We start from the raw sequence: 13,963 nt of genomic DNA on the forward strand, positions 1-13,963 counted from the left end.
GACCGACTCGGCATCTCACGCGTGGGAGATATCAGGCGGGTTATCGGCAACGAAATCAGATTTCGCTTCGAGGTAACTTTTCGTTTTATGTCTTCGATTTAACCGTAAGATTTGAAAAACGTGATACCAATAAAATCAGATTTTATTTTCCGCTGCGTATGATCAGATCAATGTTTTCTAACAGCCGCCCCAACGGCCACCACCATCGCGGCCATCAACCGACCTTCGCGTGCGGCTACTGCCAGCGGCCATGGTCGCACTGGTTGCTGGAAGCTTGCGGCAATGGCTTCTGCAAGCTATTGCGGCCCATTCCGGCCGCCTTCGGCCACTGCTTCCTCCCTATCTCTCCACTTCCTCGCTGTCTCTTCCGATCGGCCGCTTGCTTTGCACAACCATGGCTGCCCCTGTTTGTTACTTCCTCTCCATCTTCGCTTGCCCACTTTGCTTCTACTTCTTAGTCCTATTTATAGGTAACACATCACTCTCTCCATTGCCTTCGCCATCCCTCGAGCCATCTCTCATTGCATGCAAATCTCAATTTTGCAGAGCATGGCTAATTGTAGAGGCGGCCATTGCGTGCACGCATAGACATATATATATAATTATATATATTACACTATAATCTAAAGAAAATTGCACAATTAAATTCCAATTTTCATCCTATTTCACTTGGATAACTCTTTAATTGCAAGTATACCCTCAAGCGCCAAATTAAATTGCATTATAATACCGAAAACGCAAAATTAATAATTTTAAAGTTACTCGAAAATGTCGATTTTGCCCCAGTGTCCTCACCGGGCTATCGTTTCATTTTGAAACCACTGAAAGGTTGCTCATTACGTAAAATCGGAGCCTCCCTAGCGTTCCGTTGATTTTTCGGGAGCCTCCTATAATGATTCAGTTTTGCATCCTAAATGGCAGTTGTATTTTATCTGTACCGAAAATTGTTCCTGATGCAATTTCTTTCAATACCATAAATCTTATCTCAGAACACTCATTGAGACCATATCATTTTCCTAAGACAATTTCACTTTGAGGCATTCCTTACAGTCAATTCAGTACTTATAACTGCTATCAAACCAATTTTTCGATATTTTAAACTTATCGAAATTACGTGGCAATCTCATACGAACTTGGGGTACTACAAGAGGCCTTGGAGATTTGGGCACAGTTACATACTTTCAACTGTCGTCACTACTATTGACTACAATAGTGGTCCAAGTAAGACAAAATGAATAGAAAAAAACACCTTCATCACTCAAAAAGAATGGTCTGCCAAATATAGCAGCTATATAGACAATAATACACCACATAGGGTAAGAACAGTTTATTTAGATTTTTACACCAAATCATCAAGTCATATCAAATTAAAGAAGGATAATTGGAAAGTAAAATTAAGTAAAATGACATAATGTGAAAGACAAATGTAGCAAAAGATATTTTATTGGAATCACCTAAAGATAATAACTGGCATGTACAACGTTGAACATAAAAATTAAGAAAATTATCAGTGGGTACCATGCAATTGATACCAAGCTGTGTAAATTCAGTGTGAAATGTGTGTAGTAAATAAAACTACTTACCTATAATCTCCCTAAGGGGGTGGCGGTGATCGGCGAAAGGGGGGCCGATAGCAGGTCTGGGTCGAGAAGGAGTGGTGGCGAGTGGAGAAAATGGGGGCGACGACGGTTGTCCTAGGACGAGAGGAGGTGGCCGAGAGAGACACAATGACGACGGGGCTAGGCCGACAGATGGTGGCAGAGAACGACAAAAATAGGGGGCGATGATGTTGGGGCTGGGTCAAGAGGGGTTGCGGCGAACAGTTGAGGGAGGTAATAACGACAATGGGGCTAGGTCGAGAAGAGATGCAATGAACGATAGAGGAAAGGGCTACAGCGGTCGGTGAGGAGACAGAGGGGACCAAAAATTGTGTGCGTGGGGTGGGTGGGTCTGTGAAACAAAGAAAGAGAGAAAAATAAAGAGAGAGAGAGAGAGAGAGAGAGAAGCAGTAAATAAGGGAGTGGGAGAGGCCGGGCCAAAAAAGGGTGCAATGAACGGCAGAGGAAGAGGCGTTGACGGCCGATTGGGCGACAGGTTGAGCCTACAACGGCGTGGGTGGGTGGGTCTGTGAGAGAGAAAGAAAGAAAGAGGAAGAGAGAGAGGCAGTGAGTGAGGGAATGGGAGGGAAAAATGGGACGACATGAGTTGGTGGGTCTGTGAGGGAGAGAGAGAGGCAGTGAGTGAGGGAGTGGGAGCTATCTCCTCAACTTTCTCCATCAATCACATTATTAATTAATTATTTAATAATATATATATAACAAAATTATATATACATTTAAAATTCATCTCAGCCATACAAATGAAATATGTCTGTAATACATTTTACACATTTTCAAAAACACTTCTCCCTTATTATATAAACTACACCTTGCACCACTCTTGGCCAAGAAATTACCCTTGGCCATCACGCATATTCGTGTATATATATTATATCTACATATTATATTAATAAGAAAAATTACACATTAAACCTCAAATTTCATCTTTATTTCATTTGGATATTTCTTTAATTGCAATTACACTCTCAAACATTAAATTGATTTGCATTAATATGTTTAAATAAAAAACTAATAACTTATACTTACTCAATTAGTACAGTTTCATCTTTACGCCCTCACAGGACTTTTCTTTCATTCTGAAACCATTTAAAAGTTGTTCCTTACGCAAAACCTGAACTCCCTCAGTGTTCCATTGACTTTCTGAAAGTCCTTTATGATCATTTGATTTTTCAGGTTGTATCTTAGTTGTATCAAAAACTATCCTCATTCTGATTATTTTCATTGTCATAAATCTCATCTCGAGACGCTCGTTAATTACATATCATTTTTCTTAGATATCTAAGTTTCAAGACACTCCCTACAGTTGATTCAATCACTTATTAATTCAATTCTTATATCGACTCTAGTTCTTCGAATCACTCAAGAGTTACTTATAAAATCTTATCATCTGAATCTTTTTATTCACAAAAATTCCACAAAATTCCAATTATTTTCCCCACTCCAAAAATATACTAAATTTAATATTTTTCATTAATTTTCCCAAAACCACAAATAATCCAATAAATCACCTTAAACCCATAAGTTAATTATTTTCAAAATCAGGGATGTTACAAGTAGTTTAAAAAATTATATTTTTGCCCCCTTATAAATTTATTTTGCATTTTAGGCTTCATTTCAAGTTCTTAGACTTTAATATTTCCCTAAGTCCCATGTTTCTCAATTGGCCCAAAAATTTGGGAAAAAATATCATTTTAAACTCCTTTTCAACTAGAATAAAAAATTACACTTAGACCTGAATGCATATTTTGATCGCAATTTCTTTTGTTTCATACCAAAACCACTTAATGGTTGTTCCTTATGTAAAATATGAACCTTCTTAAGGTTCCGTTGACTTCTTAGAAATCCCTTACCATCATTCGATTTTTCAAACTAACTCATATATAGTTATACTGAAAATCGTCTCTGATTTGACTTTTTTCGGCACCATAAATCTCCCCTCGAGACAATCGTTAATGTTATACCCTTTTCCTCAGATATTCATGCTCCAGGGTACTCCCTTCCATTAATTCGGTGACTTATTGCCCTCTCAAACTAATTTTTCGATACTTTGAATTCATTCAAGAATTACGTGGCAATCTTTGGAAATACAGGGTATTATAAGGGATAATTTGGACATTTTAGTAGTTGTGTATTACAAGATTTAACTCAATTTTGGTGAGGTGTGCAATTAACTTAAAAATACGTAGCTTAATGTTGTAATCAAAATAATGAAAATTTTGAATGACTAAAAAAAAAAAAATGAAAATATAGAGATAAAAATATGGGTGGCCTATTTTAATACCATGATAAGAGCTAGATGTCATGTAACACAAGTTATATCTAAATGATAAAAACAAAGTTAAATTTAGTGAATGGATGAAACATCAACATAAATTGCGGTTGGGATTGAGTTACATGCAAAATTGGGATTGAGTTGCAAGTAATGTACAGTCTAGACACGTACGTTATAACACTTAAAACTTATCTTCACAAATTATATTTAATGGTTTTCAATGTGACATGTTTAATTTCCATATTCTAATTCATATTAATAACATCTAAATTCATATTTGATAAAAACAAATATTATCTCAATCTCTATTACGTTAACATAAACATCTTGACCACAAACTTAATTTGTATAAACGTCAATGTTCACAAGACACTGTATAAAACGGCGCTACAATTCCAAAGTGTAAACAAATTCAATCTTTCGTCTTTTATGAACAAAAAGACTCAAAAGTAGTACATATTATCTTGGAGAGAAATTCATAAATAACCTAAAAGAAATTTAAAAAATTATTTTTAACCACTTTCTAGTAAAAAAACGTTTTTGACAAATCAAACAAACTAATTGCACTCTATACCCACTTTTATATGAGATGCCTAAAATACCCTTAATGAGATTTTAAATTAGAAAGCCCACGTTGTCCTTATCTTTATTTACTAAAATACCCTTGTCTCTTTCATATTGCCTTTCTCTTTTCTCTCATCTTTCAACGTTCACGTTACTCTCTTTCTCACCATTATCAAACCATCCAAATTCAGGCATTCATTATACATTCAATTTTTTTGCTTGTTAGGTTATTTAACAATTTTCATCAATCATAGCGATCTCATTGAAATCTCATTCAACAAGATTTTTTCTCTCTAACAAACAATTTCACTGACTGAATCTCTAAGGATTGATTTCATTTCTATTTGTTTTGTTTTGTGATCACATTGCTTATAAAAGCTATGTAGTATGTTTATGGTTGTAAATAAAACATATTTTGATATATACTATTCCAGATCTATACTGATTTCCATGAAAAATAATTTTTCAAAACTGCACAACATCATCGGGTTTTGTGGGGCCATGAAACCTGATTTTTTCATAAAAATGGATTTTTTGATTTTTTTTTTTTTTGGACATGGGATTTTTCAAAGTTACCCAATAAAAAATAATGTATTTTTATATTTTTTGACTTGATTAAATTTATAATTCATAAGAAATAACAATGGAATGATAATAAAACACAACCAATACATATTAAGTGTTCTAACTACTAACAACATTGGATTAAATTGATATAATAATTATAAAATTTATCGAAAAATAAAAGTATAATTTTTAAACAATAATTTATTTTTGGGACTATTGAATAATTTGGAAAAATTCCATGGCCAAGAAAAGAAAAAAAAAAGGATAAAAATAACCGTTTTAATAAAAAAAAATCAGGCTTTGTGGGGCCACAAAACTCGGCCTAGGTTTTGTGGGGCCATGAAACCTGATTTTTTAATAAAAATAGATTTTTTGATTTTTTTTTTTTTTTTTTGCCATGGGATTTTTCAAAGTTACCCAAAAAAAATAATGTATTTTTATATTTTTTAACTTGATTAAATTTATAATTCACAAGAAATAACAATGGAATGATAATAAAACACTACCAATATATGATTAAGTGTTTTAACTACTAACAACATTGGATTAAATTGATATAATTATTATAAAATTTATCCAAAAATAAAAATATAATTTTTAAACAATAATTTATTTTTGGAACTATTGAATAACTTAGAAAAATCCCATGGCCAAGAAAAGAAAAAAAATAAAAATAACCATTTTAATAAAAAAAATCGGGTTTTGTGGGCCTGGGTTTTTTGGGGCATGAAACCTAATTTTTTAATAAAAATAGTTTTTTCATCTTTTTTTTTTTTTTTTGGGCCATGGGATTTTTCAAAGTTACCCAATAAAGAATAATGTATTTTTATATTTTTTGACTTGATTAAATTTATAATTTACAAGAAATAACAATTGAATGATAATAAAACACAACCTATACATGATTAAGTGTTCTAACTACTAACAACATTGGATTAAATTGATGTAATGATTATAAAAGTTATCCAAAAATAAAAGTATAATTTTTAAACAATAATTTATTTTTGGGACTATTGAATAACTTGGAAAAATCCCATGGCCAAGAAAAGAAAAAAGTAGGATTAAAATAACCATTTTAATAAAAAAAATCGGGTTTTGTGGGGGCCATGAAACCTGATTTTTGATAAAAATTGATTTTTTGATTTTTTGATTTTTGGGCCATGTGATTTTTCAAAGTTACCCAATAAAGAGAAATGTCTTTTTACATTTTTTGACTTGATTAAATTTATAATTCACAAGAAATAACAATGGAATTATAATAAAACGCAACTAATACATGATTAAGTGTTCTAACTACTAACAATATCGGATTAAATTAATGTAATAATTATAAAATTTATCCAAAAATAAAAGTATAATTTTTAAACAATAATTTATTTTTGGAACTATTGAATAACTTGGAAAAATTCTATGACCAAGAAAAGAAAAAAAAAGGATAAAAATAACCATTTTAATAAAAAAAAATCAAGCTTTGTGGGGCCACAAAACCCGGCCCGGGTTTTGTGGGCTCGGATTTTGTGGGGTCATGAAACCTGATTTTTTAATAAAAATGGATTTTTTGATTTTTTTTTTTTTTTTTTTACATTTGATTTTTTAAAGTTACCTAATAAAAAATAATGTATTTTTACCTTTTTTGACTTGATTAAATTTATAATTTACAAGAAATAAAAATGGAATGATAATAAAATATAACTAATACATGATTAAGTGTTCTAACTGCTAACAACATTGGATTAAATTGATGTAATGATTATAAAATTTATCCAAAAATAAAAGTATAATTTTTAAACAATAATTTATTTTTGAGACTATTGAATAACTTGGAAAAATCTCATGGTCAAGGAAAAAAAAAGGATAAAAATAACTATTTTAATAAAAAAAATCGGGCTTTGTGGGGCCACAAAACCTGGCCCGGGTTTTGTGGGGCTATGAAACCTGATTTTTTAATAAAAATGGATTTTTTGATTTTTTTTTTTTTGGCTATGGGATTTTTCAAAGTTACCCAATAAAAAATAATGTATTTTTACTTTTTTTTTACTTGATTAAATTTATAATTCACAAGAAATAACAATGGAATGATAATAAAACACAACCAATACATGATTAAGTGTTTTAACTACTAACAACATTGGATTAAATTGATATAATGATTATAAAATATACCCAAAAATACAAGTATAAATTTTAAAGAATAATTTATTTTTGGGACTATTGGATAACTTGGAAAACTCCCATGGCCAGGAAAAGAAAAAAGAAAGTATCAAAAAATCCATTTAAAAAAAGAAATCGGGCTTTGTGGGGCCATAAAACCTGATTTTTTAATAAAAATTGATTTTTTGAATTTTTTTTTTTTGGCCATGGGATTTTTTAAAGTTACCTAATAAAAAATGATGTCTTTTTGCATTTTTTGGCTTGATTGAATTTATAATTCACAATAAACAATATTGGAATGATAATAAAGCACACACAACCAATACATATTTAAGTGTTCTAACTACTAACAACATTGGATTAAATTGATGTAATAAGTATAAAATTTATCCAAAAAATATAAGTATAATTTTTAAACATTAGTTTATTTTTGGGACTGTTGCATAATTTGAAAAAATCTCATGGCCAAGAAAAGAAAAAAAAATAAATCAAAAAAACTATTTTAATAAAAGAAATCAGGATTTGTGGGGCCCCAAAGCCTGGCCCGGGTTTTGTGGGGCTACAAAACCTGATTTTTTAATGAAAATTGATTTTTTGATCTTTTTTTTTTTTTTGGTCCATGGAATTTTTCAAAGTTACCCAATAAAAAATTATGTATTTTTACATTTTTTGACTTAATTGAATTTATAATTCACAATAAACAACAATGGAATAATAATAAAACACAACCAATACATGATTAAGTGTTCTAACCACTAATAACATTGGATTAAATTGATATAATGATTATAAAATTTACCCAAAAATACAAGTATAATTTTTAAACAATAATTTATTTTTTAAACTATTGGTTAACTTGAAAAAATCCCATAGCCAAGAAAAGAAAAAAAAAAAGATCAAAAAAATTATTTTAATAATAATTGAATAATTTTTTTAATTATTTGATAATACATATATTTTTCAATTATTTTTATTTAATCCATTTTATTTATTGTATATGTAATATTATTATATATATTTAATAATAAAAAAATGAAGAGAGGGAACGAGCGTGGGTTCGAGACTCAACTAGTTATTAAATTTTTTAAAAAATAATTATTATTAAAAATAATAGTATTTATTTGAAAATATTAATAATTTAATAGTTAAAAATTTATTATTATAATTAAGATTTGTAATTATTATTACAATTGAAAAATAATATAAGAATCATTGAATAACAATTTTTCAGTTATTTATTTAATAATACATATATATTTAAAATTTTCAATTATTATTATTTAATTAATTTTATTTATATATAACAATACATATATATTTAATAATAAAAAAGAGATGGGGGACTCACCATGGGTTCAAAATCTACTCAGTTATTAAATTATTAAAAAATAAGAATTCATATTGAGAAATAATAATAATATTTTAATAGTTAAAAATTTATTATTATAATTATGAGGGATTTCTCGAGCTTTCCTGTGGGGTAAAATAGAAATTCAACCCTTTTATTTGATTTGTATTGAGGGTAGTTTGGTAATATATTGCCTTTATTTTTATTTTTAATTTTTAATTAAAGTGGGAAGTTGAAAAGTCAAAGATTAGGGTGAAAAATAGTAAAGTGGCTATTTTTTGTAACTATTTGTTTGTAAAGGGTAAAAAAAATTTTTTGTCAAAAAAAAAAAAAAAGGGCTAAAAACAAATTTTCTATTTGTGGAGGGGTTATTTTTTGCAATTTCCACTATTTATCTTGGGATGTTAGAACAGTCAATGCATGGGACATCTGTAATTGCGTCCCAATGAAAGAGTACTTAAACACGAAATTTAATACTTCCTGTGACTACTGGCTGTTAAAGATAATTATGGGGATTTTACACTTTTGTGAAACCCTAAACAAGCAAGACACGACCAGGTTCAATGAACCCAAACCTCTCTCTCTCTATATGTGTATATTAGCCGTGCCGCTAATAAGCTTCATCATTCCATCCAACAAATTAATCCGCCATTCATATACACTGGGGTTTAATTAGAAGCTTAATTAGGATTAATCTGCAGCAGCCATGGGAGATGTGGATCCCGCTTTCATCCAAGCAGCCGAACACAGGCCCAAGCTGTCCTTCACTGAAGCCCAAGGCATCCCACTCATCGACCTCAACAGCAGCAGCTACGCCGCCACGGAAGATCTGGTGGCGGAGATTGGGGCCGCCTGCAAGAACTGGGGGTTCTTCCAGGTGATCAACCATGGGGTGCCGCCGGAGACTCGCCGGAAGCTGGAGGCGGCGGCCACGAGGTTCTTCGCACAGCCGCCGGAGGAGAAGAGGAAGGTGAGCAGAGACGAGACGAATCCGCAGGGTTACTATGACACTGAGCTCACCAAGAATGTCCGCGACTGGAAGGAGGTGCTTGATCTCACTGTAAAGAACCCTACTATTCTTCCGGCTTCGATCGATCCCGCCGACGGAGAGCTCCGCCTGCTGGTTAACAGATGGCCAGAGAATCTTCCCGAGTTGAGGTAACGTTCAAATTGTCTTGAAAATGAATTAATTTAAAACATATTAGGGATAACAAGAACTGCCATTGTTGACCAGGGAGGCGTTTGAAGAATATGCCGGGGAATTGGAGAAACTGTCCCACAAGCTACTCCGACTCATCTCGCTGAGCCTGGGCTTGCAGGAGAATCGCCTAAGCGGCTTCTTCAACGACCACACGAGCTTCATCCGGCTGAACCACTACCCGCCTTGCCCAATCCCCCAGCTGGCTCTGGGCGTCGGCCGCCACAAGGACAGCGGCGCCTTGACCGTCCTCACCCAGGACGAAGTCGGAGGACTGGAAGTGAAGCGCAAGGCCGACGGCGAGTGGGTCCGAGTCCGGCCGACCCCCGAGGCTTTCATCATCAACGTGGGCGACATCATTCAGGTGTGGAGCAACGAGGAGTACGAGAGTGTGGAGCACAGAGTGATGGTGAATTCGGAGAAGGAGAGGTTTTCAATTCCGTTCTTCTTCAATCCCGACCACAGTGTGATGGTGGAACCATTGAAGGAGCTGGTGAGGGAGCAAAGCCCCGCGAAGTACAGGCCCTACAACTGGGGTAAGTTCATTGCCAACAGGAAGCTCAGTAACTTCAAGAACCTTGGCGTCGACAATGTCCAAATCCATCATTTCAGGATCCAGGAGTGATCTTCTTGAACCATGAAATTCAACCGTTACAAAAGAATATGTGTGTGTGTGAATAATGCTTTGTCATGGAAGCAGTGCCATTGCAGATCCTAGTTGAGATCACAGTATGTACTATGTATGAACACACACACACATTTATATATATATATATATATAGATAATGGTTTCACAGTATTAGACATGTATACAGGTAATGGTGTAATGCTAATTCTAATTACGTTTGAATAAATATATCTTATGCTTGGCTGCAAATACTAATCTTCATGGGTGTATGTGAAATCTTAATGCATTCAGGATAAGTTTTAAAATCTGAGTCCAAAATCCCAGTCCTTACTGTTTTATATAAGTTGCAGAAATCGAATTGGGTTGACGGACTTGAAGTGTGGGCTGTTTCTTTAACTGATATAGGCCCAATAATTACAATTAGGCCCAATCAATTTGGTCTGCACTCACAAAATACTGATTTTCAGTTTTTTTTTTATATATAAGAAATGATAAAAAAAAAAATAGAGACATTTTAGAGTTTTGAATTAATTGGTTGTCTGAGTCAACATTAAGATACATTAACTCATTTTTGTCACGTTAACAGAGACACGTGCGAGAGTAAATTAAAATACAATTATAATTAATCTTAAAGTATTAATCAGAAACCATTTTAAAATTTTAATTAAATTAAAAATTAACGAAAAAATCAAAAATCTATCCATCAATGACCAGCGATGGTCATCTCAATTATGGTCATACGCTCTCCTGACTAGCACTAGTTGCAGGGCTTCATGTTGAATATATATATATATATATATATCACTTAATTTGAGCTCTCAACCACTAATTTCTGCACAGAAACAGAAGGAATCGGTAAAGATGGATAAGAAGCTTTACCTGGGGCTAGTTAATCATCTGATCATCATCGTCTTCCTCGCCCGTATTGCAGAACCAGCTTCATCGAGCAAGCACTTTATGCTCATCGATCCACGGCGCTTCCCATGGCGCCTGGTGTTGGTTCAAGATCGTGCCGCGGCTGCGATCAGCCTTCGGTCACCGCTTTGGATCTCGCAGCTTCCGGGATCGATCCGAGGCAGCTGGACGACATCCCAATTCCATTTCCGACTACGTCAAGCCGCTCATGGACTTCATGGAATCTCTTCCCGCCCACGAAAGGGTCATCCTCGTCGGCCATAGCCTCGGCGGACTCGCCATTTCCCAGGCCATGGAGAATTTTCCCCACAAAATTTCTCTGGCTGTGTTCGTCACCGCCCTGATGCCTGGCCCAACTCTCAACGTTTCCACCCTTTTCCAAGAGGTACGGATCCTTGACCTTGTCTGAATTATCTTGATTACATCATAATTAATAAAAAAAATATTAAATAAATTAATAATAATTATCTGATATATTTCAAGATAATTTATATAAATATTAATATTTATCTAATAAAATAATCAAGTATGCATTTCTTGTCGTATGGTTATGGCGTCTAAGCCAGTCGAGCTCTCGGTCGGGTCTTCTCCTCGCCATTAATTGCTGCAAAAACCTATCGTTGATCAGATTTCCATCGGCAATGGCCTTAATATTTGATGCTTGTAATTCCTTCTACATCACAAAGTAATTAATACAGCTTTAATTTGCTAATTAATTAATTAAGCTCACTATATATATATATATATATTTCATTAAATTATCATACAATAATTATTCACAAAGATGGGTACATATATACATACAGAACCATCCAGTGAATTGAAAACTGAAAAGAAGCTGAAGGCTAAACTTAAGCAGCAGCAGCACCAGCAGCTGCTTCCATATAGAAGCATCAGGGAAGAACGCCGACGTAAGGGATTACGGGAACGCTGTAACCTGGGCTCATTAACACCGGCGACCGCGACGACGACGACGAGCTTTCGTGGATGACTGCGCCGACTGCTTCGACGAAGACGGCGATGAAATCGACAGCCAGTTTGAGCAACTCCATGCACATTTCCAATCTCCGCAAAAAAGGCATTAATCCAAACGGAGATTTCTTTCTTGTCGGAAGAAGAATTTATTCCAGTTTCCGCGTCTCTGATCAGACCTCCATTGTCAGAACAAAACAACACGCCTATATATATATATATACATATAGGTATATATGATATATATGTACCTGGGCTGGCTGGGTGTTTGCTGTTCAAAAATGGCTTTCGGAATGCTTCAAGGGACGCCGAGGAGAAAGCAATCGATGTATATAAGCGCGTGTGATTGTGTATATATATATATATATATTAATGATTGCTATCGTGATTGGATTCGATTCCATTCAAGCTTATCCTGATCAAGATATTATTTTAAAAAATAATAAATAATAATGAATCGTAGAGTTAAAAAATAATTTAAATTAATAATCTTATTACATAAAATTTTTAATGTATCATTTACATTAATGTTAAAAGTCAACGACCATGATATTTGTTAAAATCAATGCAATGACACGTGTAACATTTCGAGCAATATATATATAAAACTATCCATTCAAATTACTTTTATAAGGTTAAATATGATTATTATTTTAGTAAACAAATGTGAAATGAGCAACTTAGCTACTGCCAATGATCATTGATGCATGCAAGATTAAAGAAAGAAAGAAGGGAATATGAGCATGAGGTCTCCAACGCTCTTTGTCATCGTCAAAGTTCTAGTGAATCCTAATCGTTGTATTAAATTTGATGATCGATTTTGGCCAACTCACCCTTGTTATCTCTTTCCCATAATGACCATTTCAATGTCAAAAGAGACCCATCATTCTAATAAATCCACGTATCAAAAATCCAAATAGTCATCTAGAAAGAAATCAGTCAAAAAAGACAGTTTCAGATATGGAAAAACATACACAAACACGACAACAATAAGCAAAAGATTAGATAGGGCGACGATTACCAGATTAGATAGCAATAACGATCAACTAGAGCCGACTCGACCATGAAACCAAGTAAGCGGGCCGCCTAAGGCCCCAAAATTTTACGATTTATATATTTTTTATTTGTTTTCTTTTTAATAATAAATATTTTATTAAAAAAATTAGCTCAAAATAAAATCCAACTTACCCAAACCAATAATCAATTTACAACATTTTTTCTTTCTCATTTTCTCTTCCCAATGTTTACATTCTTTCTTCTCATTCTTCTCAATTTTCTTTTCTCAATTTTTATCGTTTCTTCTTGAATATTTCATAGACTTTAAAACTGTAAATTTATTTTTAATAATAAATCTTTCAATTGTAGCCCTAAAAAAAATCTTATTGTTTCCAATTTTCTCTTCTCAATTTTTACCGTTTCTTTATTTATTGTAATAGATTGTTTGATTTTTTTTATCTCTCAGATATTATATTTTAGTTAAAAATTCACTATCGTTAAAAAATTATCGTATTCCTTTAGTTAATTGAACATTAATCTTTTTTAATTTAATGAAATGATGGAATGTTCCCATAAATAGATGTATTATTTATTTTTTTACAAAAAAAAATTAATAATCTTGAGAAGGCTATGATAAACTTTTTCACCTAAGACTCCCAAGTTGGTTGAGCTAGCTCTATGACTAGTGGACACGACGGCGATGAGTAGGTTGTTCGACGGTGAGCACTACAAG

General features: G+C 33.1%; 1 protein-coding gene and 1 pseudogene across 1 annotated transcript; both read left to right on the forward strand.

Annotated features, from left to right (window-relative positions):
- The first annotated feature begins 9,136 nt into the window (after positions 1-9,136).
- On the forward strand, positions 9,137-10,602 carry LOC127802813 (protein DMR6-LIKE OXYGENASE 2-like). Its single transcript, XM_052338847.1, has 2 exons — positions 9,137-9,679; positions 9,756-10,602. Exons 1-2 carry the CDS (start codon positions 9,228-9,230, stop codon positions 10,342-10,344), a joined length of 1,041 nt encoding a protein of 346 aa, XP_052194807.1. The 5' UTR covers positions 9,137-9,227; the 3' UTR covers positions 10,345-10,602.
- Positions 10,603-11,099: 497 nt separating this feature from the next.
- On the forward strand, positions 11,100-11,738 carry LOC127802814 (methyl jasmonate esterase 1-like; annotated as a pseudogene).
- The last annotated feature ends 2,225 nt before the right edge of the window (positions 11,739-13,963 follow it).

Source organism: Diospyros lotus, chromosome 5 (genome assembly GCF_014633365.1).
Source record: "Diospyros lotus cultivar Yz01 chromosome 5, ASM1463336v1, whole genome shotgun sequence".
Classification (NCBI taxonomy): Eukaryota; Viridiplantae; Streptophyta; class Magnoliopsida; order Ericales; family Ebenaceae; genus Diospyros; species Diospyros lotus.